The sequence below is a fragment of the Melozone crissalis genome, unplaced genomic scaffold (genome assembly GCF_028551555.1).
Source record: "Melozone crissalis strain CALT ecotype California unplaced genomic scaffold, PUWL_Pcris_2 ptg000027l_1, whole genome shotgun sequence".
Taxonomy (NCBI): Eukaryota; Metazoa; Chordata; class Aves; order Passeriformes; family Passerellidae; genus Melozone; species Melozone crissalis.
In genome coordinates, this window is record NW_026535805.1 from 13,622,488 (window position 1) to 13,645,170 (window position 22,683).

The 22,683-nt window shown below is 53.3% G+C and overlaps 1 protein-coding gene across 1 annotated transcript; it reads left to right on the plus strand.

Moving 5' to 3' along the window:
* The first annotated feature begins 8,950 nt into the window (after positions 1-8,950).
* On the plus strand, positions 8,951-22,374 carry NFKBIE (NFKB inhibitor epsilon). Its single transcript, XM_054280377.1, has 6 exons — positions 8,951-9,345; positions 19,563-19,665; positions 20,554-20,785; positions 20,958-21,046; positions 21,309-21,557; positions 21,878-22,374. Exons 1-6 carry the CDS (start codon positions 8,951-8,953, stop codon positions 21,941-21,943), a joined length of 1,134 nt encoding a protein of 377 aa, XP_054136352.1. The 3' UTR covers positions 21,944-22,374.
* The last annotated feature ends 309 nt before the right edge of the window (positions 22,375-22,683 follow it).

A 22,683-nucleotide genomic window follows, 5' to 3' on the forward strand; every position in this document is an offset into this window, starting at 1 on the left:
TTTCCTTCCCTCGGGATGAAGCGGGAGAACCGGGAGCACTTTACATGTGCCCCATCTGCTTTTCTGATTTGTGGGGACCCCAGCTGGTCGGGGTAAGTGGGGTAGTGCTGACCGTCAGTGCTGATGCTGGCACTCACGGCATTCTTTTGGTTGGGCAGGATCTCCCCTGCTGTGATCTGCGCCGGGCCCAAAGGCTCTCAGCTAGCTATTGCAGAGCCAACTGCAGCCTATTTCTCCACAGAGCTAACATGTTTGGTTACACGGATGAGTGGAACAGTCTCTTCAGACCCTCAACCTAAACTGACTAGAGGGACACACACACAGAGTTTGGGAAGGGTCCATACTTGTCAAGATCTGGATATTGCAGGTACAGCCCAGCTTCCTTGACAGTCAGGAAATCAGGTATCTCTGCAGGTGCTTCCCCAGATCCAAACTGGGGAGAAGCATAGGCTGCAGAATTTGCTGGAAACTTCTCTTTTTCTGAGCTCTGAGGCTCAGCCTTGGCAATGGGATGATTGGCATGCCCTTGTCCACTGTTGCCTGGAATGAGGAGGGAACAGTGTGTAGGCCTGATGGTCTCACTCAAGGAGATGCATCCGAGGGGAATTGCCAACCCCTGCTTCTCATGGGAATAGCTGTGATGGCCGGGGATGCTGCTGAAGGAGCTCATCTTCAAAAGAGGCTGGGGATGTGTTTCCTCTCGCCTTTCCCCTGTTTCCATGGGAACAGCAGCAAGCAGGAGCAGCCTGCTTGGAATTTCACTGCCTGCCGCTCAGACACCCCCTGCCCAATCACCCCGGCAGACTTTGCCTCTTGGGGGTTTCAGACCCACCCTCACATGACGGATCCCATGCTCCGAGGAGAGCTCACCCTTGGATGTGTGTCATGGCAGAGCAAGGCAAAGAGGCACAAGGCCAGAGCTGCCACAATTCCTGTAGCAGCACGTTGTTCCATGCACACTAACAGACAGTTGAAAATAATTTGCATTCCTATATGCATTTCTGCTTTTTATAGGATGTGACCTCAGCTAGACCAAAAAGTGCCTGAGGGATGATCGCCCTCCAGGAACAGCACTGGCTTTATCTCAAATATGTGAATATCACACAAAAAGAGCAAAGCAGAAGGGTGAAGAGGGGGGAGAGGTGGTACAAGGTTATGCCTTTGCATTTAATAGTCCATGGTGTCTTTTTCCCCAAGGAATTTGTCCATTTACTTTTGAATTTGTTTTGATTTCGGACTTGTAGATGCTTCATGCATTCTGTGGCAAGGAGTTTCATACCCACAGCATACCCACAGACTCAAGGAACTTCCTTTGATGTGCCCATCCTGGGCTTTTTATCCATTAGGACTAACCCCTGGGAAGCAGGCTGCTGCCGCCACCCTTATGGAGCTACCCACAGTGCGATTTATCCTTCACTGGTGGAGCTGGTGGCTACTGGTGAGCCAGAGGTAGAGTTTTTTGTGTCAGGCATCTTTGATACTGGTCCTGGCAGCATATCTTGGAGACAACACTGTCAAGCACATCACCAGCTGTGCTATTTTTGAGATGAGGTGGCACAAAAGAGGTTGTGTGCCCTGCCTTGTCTGAACTGGAGTTGTATAAGTTCTCAGCCACTTTCTGAGGAAAACAGGCATGTGGCAGATTTAGACGCTTGGGCATGTACCCAAAGGCATTGCTGAAAATGTGCAACAAAGGGCACAGGACTCCCAGGAATGGGAGAAATAGGACAATATATGATGCTTAGCCTTTCAGAAACTAAAGCAGGATGGACAGCATCCAAGCTTGTGTTCTGTGTCATGATCACAGGGAGGACCCAGAAGCTGTAATTACAACACACTGCCTGATCCACTCAACCCTTCTGTTCATGGGGGCAAGACACAAAAATGTGTGACATTTCCCTCCAGTTATTCCTGTAGGTTTCAGGATGCTCTAGTGGAAAATCATGTTGGAGAGTGGGATATTTCTGGGATGGAGGCCTTTCTGATGTGACAAAATGGTTGAAAGAAGCAGGGAGGCTTTTAAGAAGACACAGCAACTGAAGTAGAGGTGGTGCCCTCACCAATAGGTTTGTTCTCCAGAAACCCTGTATCTGCCACCCTGCAGAGACATTCATATCTGTTCCAAGCAAGCATAAAGCATGACATCATATTAGCAGGATTCGTTCACTTTCCATAATGCATCAAACCGCAAAAGGTCTCGCTCTTCTGTCTCTGGAAGTTACAGAAAATAGCCTTTTAGCTCCTGCTTAAATATGTTATTAGTTCTTACCCATGCAGCAAATTTGCACTCAATTTCTGGAAAAAATTTTGAGGGAGGCTGCATTTTAAAACAGATGGTCATAGATAACCTATCCTTGTGCTGTTATTTGTAGCCTGAATATAAAAATGGATTTCACAGCATCATATAGATATATATATCACTGTGTTTAGCTTTATTTTTTCCAATAGACCAAGTGTGATCAAGACTCAGTCTTTTGTTCCAAAGCAATCAATAATTCCTAGCGGTGTGCTGCTTTTTGTCTCTTAAGAAGATGCGTGGTAGAGAATCCCCTCGTGTTAGGATGCAGGATTTTCTATGCTCAGGAATTAATGCCTATTCAATTTAGGAATTTCAAGGATACTTTGTGCTGGCTGCCTGAGCGTTCCAGAATGTGTCACTCCAATTAAATTACTCCTTATTAATGCAACAAGGGGAGTGTGGGTAAAGGAATGCGCCTCTTGCTCCAGTTAACAACATCCCTTTGCCACTGCTGGTCAGTGGTGTTGACTGTCTGAGTGCCATGTACCTCTGCAAGATTTGGCCTTAAAGGAAATATGTGCCATTAGTTGTGTTTTCATGTGCTGCACTCAGACTTCATGTCTGCTGGGAGGAGATTCAGGTGTGCTTTTTTTATTGTGGGAAGGAAACTCCCAGGTGTCATTAATTGGTGACTGGGGAGCTCATTTCTGTTTAGCATCACTAGCAGCGGTACACATCACAACTGCAGTCCCCAAACACTCAAAATCTCAAACCTCACAAAGTAGGTGGGTTTGTGGCTGCTGCTCTGGGGCACATTTCACTGAATAGAATTGCTGTCATTGAAAAGTCTTTGATCCCCGCTCTGATCCTTTCTTTTCCAACAGGCTGCCTGTATCCAGTTTGTTTGTTTTCCATCCAGCCTCATGAGAGTCTATTTTGTCATCATCACAGCTTTTGTGAGGCTCCACAGAGGTTTCTGGGTCAGGTTAAATCACTTTCCTCTCTGCAGTGGCCCAGCAGGATACCCAGGGCCCTCCCTCACATCCCCCCCAGAAATAAAAAGCGGATTCAGCACTGCCCAGATGCTGTTTGACAGTCCTCAGGACATTTTGTCCGATATAACTCCAGAGCAGCAGCAACCGCCCCAAGTGCCTGGAAACTGAGCCAAATCCTCCCTTGCCAAATGCTTTGTTCTCACTTAAATTTTTGGTCCATCACCCCCAGAAAGGAATAAACCACGGAAACTAATGGCTCAGGGAATTTAGTCTATCTCTAGTTAGGTCCTGGGAGTCACCTCCCTAAAAGCAGAAAATAAGTTTCTGTTGCAGTTTGCTTTCCCCACACTGAAGGGCTGGAGTTGACATACCCTGACCTGGAGAAGCATCCCTGTCCCACCAAAGTCTCCCCATGGACCTGGCTGGCAGAGAGGTTGCTATTCTAGGGAAAGGTCTAAAACCCACTGCATGCTTAGGGGTCATTGTACAGGCCAGGCCTGTCAGTCTGGCCAAGGTCCCGAGGAATGGCTGCAATCCTGCTTTCTGTGTGCCCCATCACTTTTTCATGGTGTCAGAACTGCTCTGTCCAATGGGATGGCCACCTGCTCCTGCTCAGCACCTGAATATTTCCAACAGCTCACTCACCCTCACCTCCCCTCCTTGTCACCGTGCTCACCCCTCTCTCCCTGCCCCTGCTTGGGCTCCTCACTTGTTTTCAGTAGTGTGGCTCCACCAGGCCTGTTCCCAACTCACTCTGATGCAAGTGTGGAGAGACACAAGCCCTAATTGAGTCTGGCAGCCGGGAGGTTTAACTCTCCTGAGAGCAGAGCCGAGCTTGCCTGAGTAGTACCTAGGCACTTGGGGCACTGCTAGGAGAAAGGACCGGGCTAGTGGGGGTGCAAGGCTGCAGTGAGGGGCTGAGGTGATGCAGAAAGCAGCTCAAACAGAATCAACTCAAAAATGAAAGTTAACCCATGCTCCCTTCTACCAGCCATCAGGTCCAGTGCAGCAGTGCTGAAGCTCAGGAGCGGCACTGGCAGCATCTGTCCTGTGCTCTCTGGCAAGGTGAGCTGGGGGATGCTTGGGTGGGTTGAGGTTTTTGTTTTGTCTTGGGTAGTCTCTGCCAGATGAACTGTACTTAGAGAGTCATGAATAAATGATAGCCCCACGATGGAGCACTGTCTTCCACAGCTATTCCATGGGGAGGGAGGAGCGTTCTTCATTAGAGTGATGTAGCCAGTCAGAGGTTATCAGAGCCACCCTCTGAAGTGAATCTGTCTCATCACTAGCTATAAAGAGAGCCCCAGGTGACAAGATTTCTCACCTAGGGCACAGTTTCATCATCTATTTAAGCATGGTTTTATTTTCAGTTCTCCAAGACCATCTGCCACTCCCTCCCCATTCATAACCACATCTGCCATCTCCTTTGGGAGAGCTCTGAGCACACACACACATAAATACATAGCAAGTCCTATCAGCTGTGCATTTGCCCAGATGCAAGCAGAGAACATTGCTGCAGCAGCCACCAGGCTGACAGGAATTACACAAGAAGGATATAATTTAGAATGAACTTTTGTTAAAATATCATGGGGTTTTGTTCATTCACTTTGTAAAGTCGAAGATTTTTAGTGCATCTTTATGCCAATCACTTTCTGTTTGTGGAAGTGAATGCCGAGAGTGCAGTGAGTTAGGTGTGATCCCCATTCAGGGGATTAACTAATCCTCTTGTCCAACTTCCTACACATCACACACACAGTGAACAACAAAAGCAGGTAGAAACTTCCCTGTTCACTGGGACTCTGAGCAACAGTGGGAATCTCCTCAGGAAGGGCGTTTGCTGGGCAACTTGCCGACCACCTACCACATGTGGACAAACCTGATCTGCTCTGGGTTGTGTCACCACTACAGCACGATGGCTCCCATACATTCCAGGAGTGCACAATGGGAGTATGAGAGGCATCCACCAGACTGCAAGGAGAAAAATTCTGGCTGGAAATAATCCCATATTAAAAAAGCAAGCAGATGCCCAGAGCAGCATCCCTGGAGCGATTCAAAGCGACTCTGTGACTTCAGTCAGATTTACCAGGAGAGGGCAGCCAATGCTTTCTGGGCTGACTACCCCAGAAAATGGGTACCCGAGGAGGACCTGCTTTGCATTGCTCTGTTGGAAAGCTTGGCCTTGCTTCTGGGCATAGAATCTGGAAAAGTCATGTTCCTCCTTTCCTTTATTGGGGCAGAAAGTGAAGCGACCCAGTTTGGTGCACTACAGAACTGATTTGCTGTCAGATATGTGAAACCAGTCAGAGCAGAGAGTCTGTCGTCTTTCCTGCAACTTTCATCCTCTTCCAGGGCTTCTGCTTCCCTTGAATGCCCAGCTCACAGGCTGAGCTCTCTGAGCTGGAGCTCCAGACAGAGGTCCAGGTTCTTGCTTGGGGTGCCAGCAACATCTCTGGGTGAGGAGAATGCAGAAAGAGCTTCCTCAAGTGGGGATCTACACCTTTCTTATGGACTCAGCATTTCTGATTCTGGGGATGAGGGAAAAGGGCTGCATCCCCAGGGAATGGGGCAGCTCAGTGCTCATGTGGGATGAAAGCTGTGCAGTGGACAGCCTGCATGGGGGGAAGGTAGCACCAGTCACGTTGCCTGGTGTGAATTATTGTGGCAATAACTGCTTATCACAATTTCAGGTAACCCATGTTGCTTACAAATGACAGGACCACAGCCAGTAATTAAAGGGCCATTATATTTTCTCAGATCAGACACAGACTGGGTATAATTTGCCTTTCTCCATCTCTCTCAGCTGCATTTCACTTATTTTATGCAGTTAACAGCTCAAAGAACAGAGAAGATGTTGGTGCCAGGCTAGGCCTTCGTTTAATGTAGTCAGTCAGAGGGCTGTGCTTGGGGATAGGACATTATCAGGGACAATACCCGGGAGTCTGGGTTGCCTAGGGATTGCTTCCCATGTCCATGCTCTGACCTGATGCTCCTTGCAGCACGGTGTGGTGGGAAAGCGCTGCTGCCTTGAACAGCGTGTGCTGGCACTGACCTCTAGTGGGAATAGATCCCTTCCTCTTTAGATTTTCCCTGCAGTTTTAACCATTTTAAGTGACACATACTAAAGGGGACTGGAGAGACCCAAGAATCAGAGCTTCGTTTTTTAAAACCTTCAAAACTAAATCAGAACATCAAGATTTGCCTCATAATATATTTAATTTTTTTAATCCCTCTACCATTGCCTTCCATACGTTATAGATAGATATTTATGCATATGTGTATCTCTCTGTATTTAAAGCCTCTGAAAATGATAGAAGGCCAAAACTTGCATAGCCAGGCAGAAAAGTTCTCTGTTGGGAAGACAGCATGAAAGGGAGCCCAACCCTCACAGAATGAGTAACAGAAGGCAAATAATGGGGCAAAGGGACCAAGTTCCTCTTTCAGACTTTCCAGTAAAATTGTCTGAAAGGTTAATAGAAGCACACCCAGTCACAGGAGGGTGGCAGGAGATGGTGCCTGAGCTGGGGGTTACTGGGTGCAGTTGGGAGGTCAGAGCAGAGGGTGGCTGGCCATGGATGCTGGGGGGCAGAGCTGATGGCAATGGGGCACGCCTGGTCTCCACACTCAGCTGCAGCTGACCACGGCAACACAGCCCTGCCACAGCACTGGCCAGATAAAGGAGTTCAAGGCTCACCTTAAAGAAGCTGCAAGATCACAACCTCCAGATAAATTCACATCAGCAGCAGAGGACAGCCACTTCCAGGGGCTACTTGCTAGCCAGAGGTGTGGACAGCTTGCAGTGGACTGGACTGTGGAGTCCCTGGTGGTGGGTCTTGGATTGCCTCCTTGCTAGAGCTGCTCCAGGGTTTACTACTCCAGGTTCTGTGCTTTGGCTGAACTGTTCCTGGACATGTGCTCGTCCTGGAATCAGGACCCACACCTATTTCCCAACTGGAACAGCACATGGCAATATAATCAAGGTCAGACTGATGCTTGATGCAAAGATAAGCTGTTAGCTGACAGAAAAATTAAATCTTTGTGTATCACCAAACAAATTTGTGTTGATTTGACCACTTTATCCACCGGAAAGTGTACAAGGAACCATTCCATAATGGAGCTGCATCTAGTATGTTACTAGAGAAAATGGCAAAGGCATTTAGGAAGGCAACTGGTGGATAAGCCAGTAGCAGTTGGGTATGGAAAGCTGAAAGAATAGCAATTCTGTGTGTGGATCAGGAACAACAGCTAGAGGTGGAGCTGGGATGCAGCCACCACCAGGGTGTGAGAGGGAGTGACATGGATATATGGCCCAGATCCCCATACTGCACTGAACAGAGCTGACAGATGGGGAGAAGCTCCTTTCCCTCAGTAATTGTAATCTTGCACACAGTGCCAGAGACACAACTGGAGACACTGAAACAGATCTTGAGCATGGCAAGAAAACTTGTGACTGGAAGTAATTGATGCCAAAAGAGAACTTATCTGTCTCCCTGCTGCTGCCCTCACACCCCAAAACCTTTCTTCCTACAAACCCAAAGCAACAGCTGCAGTGTGGGATAGGGAAATATTTGTCACTCTGCAGGTGGTTCCTGTGAGTCCATCCAGTATCCACCACCAAGCTCTTCCCAGGTAAGCTTCCTCGCTGGAGATTGTTCCCCTCCTGCTCAGATGAACTGGAAAAATGGGCATCCTGCAGAGACAGAAAGTCCTCTCAAGCAATAAAAGCAAAAAGTGAAACTGATTTTAAAGTGTCAGCTGTGTTCAGAGCTATTTAGTTTGTCTTTTGAGGAAAGTCCACTGCTTGGGACACTGGAAAGTAATAACATCTATGCAGATCCATAGGAGTTTTGGCATTGGGAAGAGAGCACTGGAATCCAGTCTGGTCAATACAGGCAGTGAGCTGGGCCTTCATTCGACCTTCTATTCTCAGCTTTATTCTCTATGTCTTGGCTGCTCTTTTGTGAGCCCTGGTAGCCACTCTGGGCTTTGAAAGAATTTCTATTTGCCCCACAGAGCGGTGGTGAGAAGCGGCTGGACCCAGAGGCTTGTGCAGCCAGCTACAGTGACGTCCTGGCTTTCCCTGTGAAGGCAGGAAGATGAGAAGGTGTCTCGGTGGGTGGAACACTTTGGCGTACGCACACGGGAAAGGCGAACGCCTTGTTTGCACCTCTGCTGCAAGTGACATCCACCATGTTGTTTCCCACGGAGCCTGAGCTTCACCCAGCACCTGCACAGGCTGCAGCATCCTCACCCACACACCGCCTGCTCGGACAGGGTCCCGCTCCCTGCCCTGGCAGACCTGCGTGCTGTTTAAAGAACCCAAACCAGCCGGGCAGGGGGAGGCAGGCCGAGGACAGAGCGGGGGCCCGGCCCGGCCTAGGGCAGCGCAGCGCGGCCGCCTCCGTGCCCCGCGCACCCCGGGTGCCGGCCCCACTGCCGCAGCCGCCGCCTCTCCTCCCCCTCGGTGCTTGTGCTCCCCCGGACAGCAGGGCGGGAGCAGCGGCCCCGGGTTGTGCCGGGGCGGGGCGCGGCGGGGGAATCCCGGCCGGGCGCGGCTGACTCAGTGCGGGCAGGGGCAGGAGGCGGCGGCGGAGGCGGAGCCGTGGCGCCTTAGACCCTGAGCCGGCCGCCGCTGCCCGGCTTTCCGGCCATGAGCCCCCCGGCAGCGGGGCCGGGAGCGGGACCCGGGCCGGGCCGGGCGGACGGCGGGCGCTGAGCCATGGCGCGGGCGGCGGGCGGCAAGGAAGCGGCGGGCTGGGAGGGCGAGGACGGGCAGTGCGACTCGGGCATCGAATCGCTGCGCTCGCTGCCGGGCGGCAGGGAGACCCCCGCCGCAACCGAGGGCCCCCCGGCCGCCCCCGAGGAGACCCTCGCCGAGGCCGCCGCCGCCGAGGAGCGGCTGGATTCCAACTACGGCTCCGGCGCCCTGCCCGAGGCTCTGCCCGAGGCTCTGCCCGAGGCTCTGCCCGAGGCTCTGCCCGAGGCTCTGCCCGAGGCTCTGCCCGGGCTGCCGGGGGCTCCGGGGGGCCGCCCCGAGGAGCCGCCGCCCCGGCCCGAGGGGCTCAGCCGGCAGCAGCTGGACGCCCTCACCTACCTTTCGGAGGACGGAGACACGTGAGTGACCCCCGGGGAGCTGCGAGCCATTGTCCCCCCGCCCCGGCTGCTCCCCTGGCAGCGGCGGGGAGCCGGAGCCAGAGATAAGCCAGGCAGTGTTTGCCGCGGTCCCCAGCCCTCCCCCGAGGAGCATCCGCTCAGCCGTGTTGTTAAGGTCTCCCCGGGCCCCTGTCCTAAGAGCCTCCCGCCTTGCCTTGGTGTGCGTGGATGCTTGGCATCCTGGTTTGGGTGGGTGACTCCTCTGACCCTCCTGAGGTGTGAGAGCCACCCTGAGAGGTATCTGAGGCAGGTCCAGCGGAGTGAGCAGGACGAGAGGCACCCCATTATGGACCCACCATAGAAGCCCACCTCCACTTGCCATGGGGCTGCTAGCAACTAGAAGAAAGGGGAGAGCGAATCAAGCCTCCCCCACTCCCTGTTCCCCAGAGAATGCACCGTTTCCTTTACAATGGGGAAGGCTTGGCTGCGTGAGAGGGCACGTAAGCAAGTCCTGAAGCAAGATTAGCTGTGCAAGGCAAGACCTTGCGATGGCCGTGTTAGACGCTGCTCAACCGAGCAACGCAAGAACTATTTGTTCTCAGGTGGGAATCGCCTTGCTTTGCCAACTTGCCCGCAGAACCGCGGGTTTTGGCAGAGTTGTGACGCACATCCCGATGTGGGGCTGCCCTCCTGAGCTTCTGTGACAAAGTGTTTCTCTTAACGAGGGGGGCTTCCCACATCTGTAGAGCCCTCTCAAGGGCAGAGGCATCACGCCGGAGTTATTTGGTTTGGCTTCTGGTAATTACCTTCAGCTAATCACAGCATTTTTCCTGTTGTACATTCCCTCGATGGAAGGTTTTCGTCATGAGTGTACACACAGAGCGTGAGCGAAGTGTTCTCACAGCTGAGGGCGAAGCTTTGCCCCAAAACCAGGCTAGAGTTTAATACTGAGTAATGGTGCAAGAGGAAGAGAAACTTAGAGGCACTGGCATGATCAAGCAGTAGTGAGAGCAGCAAGAAAGCTCTGTCCTTGCCTGGCACAGCACATCTGGATTGAAGCTGAAGATGAGCTGGGAGACAGCCTGAGTGTTTACTTCCCTGTTAGGAAAGAATCTGTGGATCTGCTAATTAGTTCATTAATGCTGACTCTGGGATCTGTTCTGAGGATTGGCTGGAAATCTCATGGCAAGCGAAGTTACACTAAACCCAGCCTCCCACACTCCCCAGACAGGCTTTCTAGTGCTGCCCTATCTACAGGCTGGTTCTGTGGCTCCTCAGAATGGAGGAGCTTTGCCAGTTTTCCCAGCTGTAACACTAGAGCCAAGGTGCCCATGGAGAGAGCCAGGCGTCTTTTAATCAGAGGTGTGGAAGTAACACTTCCCCCCAGGCTTATCTGTCATGCTGTGCCCAGGGCTCCATGCTTGCTATTTTATTAGTGAGCCCCATAGATGCAGCTGCTTGGAGATGCTTTTAGTGCTTGAGGCTGTCTTGTTTGGTGCTTGAAGCCTTTTGCCTGTCAGACTTGCTTGGAGAGACCTAATGCAAACATCTTATTAACTAGGAAAACATTAATCAGTGGTGCCTTGGTTACTGTAGGCAGGAGAGGCTCTCAGAGGCTGCCTTTGCTCTTCTGTTTTCTCTCCCTCACAGTGCATTTCAGAACAGGAAATCTGTTAAGACGGAGGGAGGGAGCTGTAGGTCTGCTGGTTGTACAGCTCTGGGCTCACCATGTCCACACAGGAGACAGCTTTCCTGGGATCTACTCCCACTGCTGGGAAAAAAAACTATTCTTGTGGTTAGAGTGGTGAGGCTGTGGATTTGTGCCTCCGCTATTCTTGTCTCTGCTCCTGACCCTGCGGCAGAGGTAGGTGGCATTTATATTTAGAAGTGCTGAACATCCACCACTCAGGTCATTGCAGATGGGGACTGAGAGCACCCAGAACTCATTGAACTGCCACCGGTTTTGTATGTGAAAACAAGTAAGGGCTGATAGTGATGCTAAAGTCTATGGTGCAATTGCTCATCCAGTGACAGAAGGTCCCCAGAGAGAAGGGATCAGATGGCCACAGGCTACATCCCTTTCATCTGGCCAGACAAACCCATCTTCATTTCTTCTTTTCATCTCTGTCAGCAGCATGTTTCCCTGTGTGCCTTTTTTAAATGTCTGCCACAAAACAGCTCCAGGCAGAGAATTAAAATCATACTATCATTTTATTTCAGAAGACTTGGGCAACTACACTTTCCTGTAATTGTAATTTTGAAAATACAAAAAGTCCAGGGGTTGTTTTGCCTAAATAGTTCCTGTTTCCCCAGATGCCCTTGCTGGTACTGAGCTGAGAGGAGCACTGGGCTTGCACAAAGAGAGCTGGCAAAAGTCTTGCCTCTACATCTAACGAAAATCTTCACTGTCCATGGCTCCCTCAGACTTACCCACCTGTGCCATCTCAAGGTGTGCCTTGTTTGTCAGCCTGGCACTTGTGGGGTGAAAACAGGAGGTGGAGGCAGAGGTGAAGAGCACATGCTTGGGCGGTTGGAGTGTCAGCAGGATCCTGATTGGATACCTCCCTACCTGCCTGCCTGCCTCCGCAGAGGAGCGTCAGAGCCAGCAGGATGAAGCAATGGGGCTAAAGCTGTCTCTCCTTGTGCCCAAAGTTAGAAGGAGTCTCACTTTGGCAGGAAGGAAATTGGCTAACAGGAAGGACCGGGGTATAATGACCAGTGAAATGCGTGGGTGCTGTCTTCCAAGAATTATTTGCCCAAATGTCATCCTCTCGTGGCTCCCTCGTGCCACTGGCAGCCCCTCTGCCTCAGGGAAGTCAGAGCTGCAGTAATAAGGCACATCAGTTCCCAAGAAGAGAGTGTGGCTCAGCTGTGAGGGCAGGAGAAGTCGAGCATGAGGAGTGGGGTGGCAAGCGGAAGATGGTGGGTGCACTTTGGGCAGTGATCTGTATCCTGCTTATCGTGTGGGCAGGTGGAGAACAAGCCCTGTGCGCTCAAACTCAAATGGTCTCCAAGCATCCATCTTGTGACCTACAGCTCCAAATACCTGTCTCTTCCATGTAAACAAACTCCTTTTCTGCTGACTTGGGTCCTGATGGGACTGCTCTGTGTGGAAGTGAATGATAGTGGCTTTCCAGCTGTGGGCCTGGCTGCCTCCGAGGAGACTGCAGGCTGATTTATTGTTGTGCCCCAGCCTCCAGACCACCTCAGCCTTTGTGAGGATTCACTGAGGAAACCGAGTCCTTCCTCACCTCACCTGGCAGGTGCACAATTCCACCTTCCTGGGAAAAGGATGAGTGTGGGACCAGCTCTTTGGAGGTGAAATGGGGTGTGAAGGGATCACCTGCTTTTGTTCCAGCACAAGAGAAAACCTCCCCATTTCCTTGGGCTGATGTCAGCCTCTGCCAGCTCTGGAGAGGCAGAGTTGATTCGTGAGAGTGTGAAGTTAAGCAGTTTCCTCTCTCTAGGACTGTATAGTCTATCTTAAACTTAAAAACATGTTTTCCTTCGTGCCCGTGCTGGTCCTTGGGCCACACACCACTTTCTGCCATTGTACCTGATGTGGTGGTTATGGAAAGGCTGGGAACTGTGCCTCTGCAGGAGAGTGACTGTCTTATGCAGGCTCTGTATGCAAAGCAATGCAGCACCTCTGCAGGGGTGAAGGTTGAGGGACCCCAGCTCGATCACAGAAGGAAGACCTAAGCCTCCTTGAGATGGAAAATGGGACTGCGTGGTTTTGGTTGGGTGTGCGTTTCAGGGAGGGAGGAGAGCAGAGGAAGCCTGACTTCCTCCTTCCACCAGAGACAAGTGATGCCCCATCTGCTGATAAGAAATCACGTGCCAGTGACTCGTGGGCTGAAATGCCTTAACCAGGGCTTGGGGACAGTTAATCGTGTAAAATCAGGGCCCCGTGGGAGCTGCTGTTCTGAACTCTTCACATGGTGGTAGTGAAGGGGCCTCCCTTGCCTGCACAGGCTGTCACTGAGCATGAGGCTCATCTTCAAGGGGCCAAGAGCCACTTCTAACCATTCATTGGCATGTGCCAACCATAACCCTCTCCAGTCGTGTGGTCTTGGGCTGGAGATCTTCCCTGAGCAGGGGAATAGAGGCTGTTCCCATTCAGGTTGCCTGCTCCAGTTTGGCTGTTTTCTCACTGCTCGCCCCGCTGTACGAGGGTGTTGCCAAACCCCTGTGCACCTGGGGGAGTGCTCAGAGCGTGACAGCGAAGATAAAAGAAAGGGAAGGAAGGACAAAGAAACAGAGGACTGGAGAGACTCGGTTTTAGGAGAAGGATTAAAGAAGCCAGATGCAGGGAGCACACCTTGTTGCTGGTCAGGCTGGGAGTCCCCCTGCTTTGCTGGGCTGTTGCCAGCTGCCCAGCAGTGGGATGGCCACAGTTAATGGAAAGTGGAGATGCTCTTGGTTTTACCAGAGAGTCTTCAAAAACCTTGCTTGACTGCCAGGATTCAAGTCCATCCCAAGTTATTCCCTAGCATGCTGCTAATTGTGGGGCATTGGAGAAAGTGAATCCTAACATGGGTCTGCCAGGAGGGAGATTTTCCTGTGTCCAGTTCCCTGTCCCTGAACTTTCAGCTCTTCCTCTGTGTGTGCTCAGGAGTTTGGTAAACAGGAGAGCATGGTGTCCCTCTAAGCAAGGCCAGGCAGCTCTGCACAAGTTGCTTTGGAATGCCCCAGAAGTTTCTGGCTGCTGCAGGGGTCACACACATACAGCCCTGGAGTAAAATGGGTAAGTCCTGGCAGCCTTCTGAGCTCGTGCAGGCAGGAGGTTTTTTTCCCTGTTTGGATGACTTCAGCCTGGCCTGGAGGAAGTTTATTCAAACTTTCCACCTGCCTAGGTTTGCCTCGGAGCTGGGGATAAACACAGGGAACTTCAGCACAGAGGAAAGGAAAGAATGGCTGGAAATTTCCGTATCCTGGGATGCAGAAGCTTGGCTGTAACAGATCAGCCAAGGGGCAGAGGGCTTCAGGTCCTTGCACTCTGCAGGCAGGCTTGACTGCTGCTGGGACAGGGTTGAGCTCAGCTAATTAAACACAAAATTTTGTTATTTTTTATTGGCTTGAGTTTGGGTTTTTTTAGTACAATGTGAAAAAATGAGGAGTCAGACCTGACTGTGTAGGAAGAGCTTGTGGGCTGTGAGCTGTGAGAGTGGCTGCTGTGTGCCTATCAGTGGGCTGTGTGGGATGCTCTCTGTCACAGAGCTGGGAAGCCCCTCTGACTGCGGCACATCCAGAGCTGAAGGGGGGCCCTGAGGCATCTTAGACCCATGGCTTGTGCCTCATTAAAAGAAAATCCTGAGCCAGTGAGGATATCTGTGGGGTTGTAAATGATTGCTAGGGTGTGTTGTACAGGCTCTGGCAAAGTCCAGGCGCTTTCCTCTTGTGAGAGGCTCTCCTGATCTTAAGATATCTCTTTGTGTACAGAAACTGTAGAATGTATTTGCCTCCCAAGGAGTCAGGTGTGAGTTTGCTCTGTTTGAAACAGACTGTCCACAGTCAATGGACTTTTTGGGATGTTTGCTGCTTTTATTGAAGTTGTTCGTCGTGCTTCTCTGATGGTGGCTGGCCCCTGCTTGGGTGGGCTGACCTGTTTTCTGGCTTGGCCCATCTGTGCCTAGATAGTAGTGTGGGACAGGCCCCTTGTTTTGCAGGGAACAGCCCACATGCATCTGATGTGTAGTGCTTCTGCAATCCCAGAGCCACCATCTGCTCAGAAATGGAGCAAAACTCTCAAATGTGTGGGTGAAGAATCTAGAGGTTATGAGGTCAGCAGGGTACCTTCTTGTCCCCACCTCACTGAAAAACAGGGTGCCCACAGCCCTTCTGCCTCTCCTGCCAGTCAGCCTCCAGCTTCCCTCATCCTCAAGCACTCAGACCAGACCCTCTGCAGGGCACCCCAGGAAAGGTGAGACTGTCTCCTCTGCTCACCTCTCAGTTCCCACCCCTCACTCTGGCCCCAGGAGCAGCAGGCTGGGAAGCAGCTGCTGCCCAGACTGGAGATCAGGAATGCTGAACCCAACGTGGCTGAAAGGGCTTTGCATCCCTCTAGCTGCAACCTCTCTCCAGTCCCATCCCAAACCCCCCTCCACTCAAACTCAAGGATTGCCTTTCCCAGGGAAGGGATGATGAAACCTGCAGGGCAGGAGCACAGAAGATGGGATAAGGCAGCTGAGATCAGTGCTCACTTGGAGCTGCCAGAGGGCAGCTGGAGCAGCTCTATGGATCAGGGCAGCATTGCACTGGTATGTGGGGAGGAAGGAAGGGAGCCAGGCTGGGCTGGTTCAGGGCTGCAGGGCAGGATGAGCTGTGCTTGCTAAGCCACTGGCAGAGGTTCATGCTGGTGGCTGAGGAAGCGGTTAGCAGTGCAGGTTACAGGGCTGGAACAGGAGAGCAGGGTAAGCCTGGAATTCCCCTGCTCTTTTCCTCCTCCCTTTTCTCTTTTCTTTTGCTGCTGGGCCATTTCCTACCCTGAGCAGGTTTCTCTTGTGTGAATTGTTTGCATGATCTACTGCTCCACTCAGCCAAAACAAGGAGCTGGGAATGAGCTGTTCCTGCTGCAGGCAGGGACCTTATCTAGAGAGGGAAAGAACTTTTCAAAGCAAATTCAGTTGCATGCTGGATCTCCTGATTAAGGTGCTTCTGGGGTGATATGGTGAAGGGTGAGGCTACTTTGTAGACAAGGTGTCTTGCTCTACAGATGGGGGGATCTGCATGGTCAGCTCCTTTTCTAGAGAGATGGAAAAGGATAGCCAGAGAACTGGTGAGACTTCATCCGTTCTGCTTGTGTGTCAGAGCTGGGTGTCACTCCTTACGCTGTTCTCCTGCCTCCAGTCCTCATGTGTGGAAACTTTTCCTACTGGACACTTAAGGTCACTCAGAAGTTGGAGATGGACAGCACTGTGGAAATAGATACTTTCCTGTGCCTAAGCTAGGATCACTTTGGGCATGGCAAGTTCATTTCCCTGGGATATCCCCAGGGATAGCCCCAACCTCTCTGCTGCAGGGGTAGATAACTTTGTGCCGGGGATGTCCTGTGCCTTTGTGATTCAGAGTGTTGAGTCCCCTTATGCCAGGACAGAGTTGGTGAGCGAGTGGAAAAGCTGAGAATGACCCCAGCAGTCTGTGCTCCTGCTGTGTTTCCCTTGCTCATAGCTCCTCCATCCCGTGCCCTTTTCAAAACTCCCTGTTGCCCTTTCTGACTGTTCCTGCTGGGCACCCAGCCCTGTGGCCGCAGCCAGGTGCACTGCAGGCAAGAGCATGGGAGGGAGGGGGCAGGCAAGTGGAGGAAAGCAGAGGGGAGATGTGCAGGCAGCCCGGGATGGGCAAGGATCTGAGTATGGCAGGGCAGAGGGCTTGTTCTGGCAAGGGCACACTGCTGTGGCCGGGCACAGAGGGGTTCTGGCAGCGAGTGGGTCTCTCCATTGCCATGCCCTGGCTCTGGCACACCGTGTGCCAGCACACAGCAGCCCATCAGCAGCTGGACCACTTGGCTGCTGTGACACAGAGAGAGGTGGAAGAAAGTGGAGATTGGCACTATTCCTGCCCCTCGGGTCTCCTGGGTGTAAGAGGTTTCCTGAGTGAGGAGACAGTCCCAGTTCCTGGCTGGCAGCACTGCCGGTGGCACAGAATGCCTCAGTGCACATGTGCTCCTGGTGAGCTCCTCCCAGCCCAGTGGCCTTGTGATGATTCCCCCAAGAAGCTCAGGTTCTTGCAGCCATTTCAGGAAGTTGAGGGCTGATAATGAGGAAAGGCGGGAACGAATGCAGAAATGAAAGCCCAGGAGGAGGCTGCATCCGGGTGGAGAAGGAAGGGGGAGGGGGAAAGCAATCCTTCAAAGCACGCACATCCCAGTTGGAGGTGAAAGCCGGAGCTCTGCCCAGGGGAATGGTCACCCCGGTGCCTCTGCAGCAGGGATGCCCAAACTAGCGCAGTGTCAGCCCAGCCCTGAGCCTTGTTGAGCTGCAAAGGCAGCTAGGCCAGGGCAAGCGAGGTGCTGCAGGGGCAGAGGCTGCTCGGGGGTTTCCGTCTCCCCCGGGTGACCGCCCCGCTCGTCCCCACATGACAGTGCAGTGTGGCGTGGGCAGTGACACAGGGGCCCGGGGGATTCCTGGGGCACCAGGGCTGTCGGCCGTGGGACACAAGCATGAGCGCTGCTCTCTCCCCTGGGAGCCCAGCGAGGCTCTGGAAAGCGAAAGCACCAGCGGTTTAAAGTTCAAGCTGAATAGCCCTGGAAAGTCCCTTATTTGAGCAGCCTTAACTCTGCTGTACCTGAAGAAGGCAGATCCTGCAGCCTCTTCCCGGACGTGGTGCCCTGGGAGCAGGTTTGGAGAAACAGGGGCTGTCCCTGCAAGTGTGCAAAGGGCGCCTCAGCTGAGGTGCTACCACAGGGACCGATGCCAAAGCCAGCAGGGAAGCTCCCTGCTCAGATCACACCTAAGCTGGGTCAGTAAAAGCCTGATGAGGGGAGCGCTGTCCTTGCGGCTGGTTGCCTTGTTCCTGGGCTGGGCCCCTTGGCTGTGCCTCTGCCTCATGGTCCATGGAGGGTGGCCAGACCCTGCCCATGGCCCTGGGAGTGCTGGCAGTGAGGGGCACCCCATGGCTGTGCAGAGGCAAGCAAGTGTGGGTGGCCTCCCCTTCCAGCGGGGAATTCCCTGCTGCAACATAACCTGGGGCTTCCCCGGGGACAAAGCCTCTCCTGTTGGGCACAGCCTGTCCCTGGCAGCAGGTGGAGAGGAACTGGCCTTTAGAAACTGTAAAGTGCACTTTGCCTTCAAAATCAGGTTTCAGCTGAAGATGCCTGGGGTTCCAGATGCTGGCTTGATCTTCAAGCAGGACTTGGGAAGAGGTCAATAAAACACATTCTTGAGGACTGGCCTTTGAGCTTCTCAGCACATTCATGTCCCAGTGCAACTGGCAAAAAGACAGCCCCAGCCCCACTTCTTGTCTGCAGTTCTTTAGGGCCAGGTGCTGTTCTCCTACCTGTGGAGGGATGCTCTTTACGCCAAACATTGCAGGTGGCATCCCAAAGCTGGACTGTCTGGAGAGTGAGGTGTCTTGCCAGGAGTGGCACAGCTCTCACCCTCCATCTCTTGGCCCTGTCAGTCTCCATCAAAGCAGCGTGGATGGCAGAGCCCAGCCTTTAGTTTGGAGCTGGTTCTTTCCAGAGACAGAGGCCACCCAGGGCCTCTGGTGCAGTGGTGAGGGTCAGGAGGCTGAGCTCATGCCTGCCCTGCTGTGCAGAGTGGGAGATGCTGCCTGCTGACCACGGTGGCCAGGTTTGACCTGTGGGGGCTGCCCTGTGGTGGGAGGATGGGCCCTTCAGTGTGGGGGAGCTGGGAGACAGGAGGTTGGCAGGGGAGGCTGGAAATTCCCTCTCAGCGCTGCCTCTGTTCTGCTCTCACTTCTCTTCTGACTGTGCAGGAGCCGTCTGGAAACCAGACCTGTCCTTGGGCTGGGGGACTCGGGTGTCTGGCCACCCCATAGCTGTGGGGACCACAGTCCTGAGGACCAGAGCTCCCTGCTTGCCACCAAGCTCTGACAGCTGCATCCCTGGTGTCCCCTGTGCTGGCGGGCTGCGTGCCAGCGCTGCCATGGCAGTGCTGAAAGGGAAGGATGTGGGGGAGAGAAGAGGAAATCACTGTGGGACCGGCAGATCGCCTGCCATGTGGACTGTGCCATGCAGGTGATCTTGGACCAGCCCTGGGCTCCTGCTCAGCTTTGGCTGTTTGCCTTTGTGGAGGGAAAGCAGAAGTACAGTGTGCAGCTGGCAGCAGGGAACTGGAATTCCCCGGGTAGCTGCCAGAGCCCAGACCTCTCTCCACAGCTCCTGGACTCTGGGAAAGACATCCCAGGCTCTTTGGACCTACACCAAAGGATTGGAGGCCTGGCTTTGGGCAGTGCCAGACTGAAACTCTACACATGCTGTGAGGTCTGAGGGAGGATCCTGTGCTGCTTAGCAGGGACAGGAGGGACTGTTCCCCGTGGGGATCAGAGTAAAGGATTGCCACGTGGAGCCTCAGACCATGTTCCTGCCTTGGCCCTCTGCTGAGCTTCCCCAGAGAGAGGGCAAGATGGAGTACCTCCAAGCTGGAGGGAAGGAGACTGGAGGAAGCAGGGAGATTTTTCCTTCATGCAGCAGGGAAGGATCTCTGCTCCTGAGCATGGCACTTGGGACTTATTTTTCTCTTTTTTTCTCTCCTGTCACCATTAACCCTCTGTAGGTTGGTTCATCTGGCCATTATCCACTGTGTCCCAGCTGTAGCACTCTGCTGCATCGCTCAACTACCCAGGGAGGTGCTGGAGATCCAAAATGATCTTTTCCAGGTATGCTGTTGTGATAGGCAGAAGATGGGAGGAAGAGAAATGCCACAGGCTGTTGCCTGGATAGCTGCTCAATCCATCTGGCCCTTCCCCAGGAGCCCACACCTGCTTCCCCCAGAGCATGGTGAAGGTCCTGTGTGTGCAGCCTCTTTGCAGGGGGGGGGAATAAGGGAGGTGGAGATACCCTGAGAGAGAAGTGTGGCAGCTCCCAGCACTGTGGGGGGAAGAGTTTCTTTGCAAGGCCCCAGGACATTGCAGACAGCCATGGAAGAGGCATGGCTTGAATGTGGCAGGGTAGATAACTTGGGAGAATGAGATGTCTCTGTGGGTGATCCGTGAGCTGAGGTGCAGGGGAACAGCAAGCTGTGTGACCCCACCAGTGCCAGCCATAGTGCCAACCACATGTAATGTCACCACAGGGATGGGGGTGTCCTGCGTGGCACTCAGCTCTGGCTGCCAGGCTAGCTCCTGGAGACTGGTGGGGCTCAGCATACCTCCTGTCCCAAGGGCATCCTCCCCTGTGGCAACAGCTCTCTGGCCACAGAGAGAAACACTACTTTCCCAGGCATTGTTCTGGGAAAGGACGTGAGAAGATCAGAGAAAAGAATGAGAAACAATTCTTATCTTAACTTACTACACCTAGTATTGTGAATATGGGGAATGTGCTACAGAGATTTGTTTACCAAAGGGCAGTTTCTTAATTAAGCAGTAGTGATAGTATTTTAATTAGAGGACCAGTTAGGTCCAGCTCTATCATAACTGTCTATAAAAGCATGGGTTTCTTAGTAAATTTTTAAAAAATCAACCTTCTATAAATGATAACGTCTATATCACTTATTACCCAGCCGGGGACCCCTTGTGACATCTCTCCCCTCTCTAATTTCTCTGCAGACCCCGCTCCACCTGGCTGTGTACCTGGAGCAGCCCAGCGTGATCCAGGCACTGATCCACAAGGGAGTGAACCCCGGGCTGCAGGACCGCAATGGCAACACCCCGCTGCACTTGGCCTGCGAGCAGCAGCACCTGCAGTGTGCCCAGCAGCTGCTGGAGGGCACAGCCACACCGGATGGCACTGCTCAGCCCCATGGGCACCACCAGGACCTGCAGCTCCAGAACTGGCAAGGTGACACCTGGGGGCAGCACAGTGGCAGAGGTGATGGCCAGATTAGGGCAGAGACCATGAGATGTGTATGCAGGGATCCAGGAGCACAGCAGAATGGGAATGCAGCTGGGATTGGTATGCCCCAGGGTGGTCTGGGCTGACTGTGGCTCTCTCTTCTGCCTCCCCATCACAGGCTTGGCCTGTCTGCACATCAGTACCTTGAAAGGGAACATCCCTATGATGTCTCTGCTGCTGGAGAGTGGTGCCAACATTGATGTTCGGGTAAGACTGGGCATGGTGTGATGTTTTGTAAAGGCTGGGACGGTGGGTCTTTCCTTTGGGCACTCCCTTCAGCCCCTATGAGGCTTGGGAGCACTGAATTTTGAGGGAGCAGAGAGTAAAGGTCCTTGAGATGTTGTTGGGTGCTGTGACAGCAATCAGGGTGGGGACTGCCCTCTGCACTCAGTCAAGGGGGTGTGGGTGGGTGCTGCAGGGCCCATCTGAGGGACCCCCCACCCACCCCCTTGTGATCTGTGGGTTGCAGGAGGGCACGAGCGGGAAGACCCCGTTGCACCTGGCTGTGGAGTGCCACAACCGTAGGGCTGTGCAGTTCCTGCTGCGCCACGGGGCCTTCGTGGATGCACAGATGTACAACGGGTGCACTCCGCTGCACCTGGCCGTGGGCCGCAGGGACGCTGCCATCGCCGCCATCCTCTCGCACTCCGGGGCTGACACCCTGCTGAGGAACATGGAGAACGAGACAGCTCAGGACCTGGCTGATGGCAACGATGATGTGAGTCTCTGTGCGGGGAAGCCTGTGGCTCTGCAAGTGTGTCAGGGGGTGCAGGAGTTGGATGATTAGAGGGACTCTCCTGGGAGGAGTTTCCAGCTGTTCCTGTCCTTCCCTGTATGTTGTAAGCATTGGCTCTGTGATGTGTGGGATAACTGCCTTTTGCCTCGAGCCCTAGGAAAAGCCTAGATAGGGCTTCTTGGCACTTCCCTGGGGATGCGGGAGGCTGGAGGACTGGGTGGGGGGAAGATTTGGGCCCCTACCCCAGCTTGGTGGAGACACAGCCCTGGATGCTTACATGTCCATACCCTTGGTCTTTGCAGCTCCTTGCCTTGCTGCCCTTCGATGACCTGAAGATCTCAGGGAAGCCTGTTGTGTGCTCTGAATGAGCAGATGGACTCCTTTGGCCCGTTGGGCTGCCTCCTTCCTCTGTGCTGCTGCCCTGCTGCCCGCTAGGATCTTGCCTGCCTGCATTTCAGTGGGAGCAGAGACACTTTGGGAGACTTATCCCACTGCCCCTCCCCTCTTTGGAAAAGTTTTGTTTGCCTCAGGCTGCCCTCCCAGATGGAAGAAGGTGGCATTATGAGCACTACACAGGGGAGGCTTTTCTTTTAGAATTTGTGCACTGCAGCAGGACTGAATTTCTCCTCCCTGCCATGGGTCTGACTTGTGGGGATCTCCAGCATACACAGGGAAGGAGCAGGAGAGGACTCATTCTCACACTGTGGGCCGGACAGAGCATTGTCTGGCACCCCATCAGAGTAAGTGTGGGGTGAGGAGAGTCAACACTCACTCTAATAAATGTTTGTTGTTGTTGTGGGCACCAGAGGTCTCATGTGATCTAACCCACCGCACACCCCACAGCCTCAGGAGGCTGTGCATCACCGTGGGGGCCTGGGGACACGAGGCTACAGGGCTTTCCCCAGTCTGCCTGCTCCCTCAGTCCTTCTCACCGCAGAGGCTGAGTGGGAGCACAGGGCCTTCCCCTCTTGCAGAGCCTTTCTAGTGCTCGGGGGAGGCTGGGGATCCCAGCAAAGTGCTCTATTTCCATGCTGTCTTATGAACATCTGCCTGCAGGCCTGGAGAAAGAGTACAGGAGATGCTGAAGACCAGGTTGTGGATCCCTGCT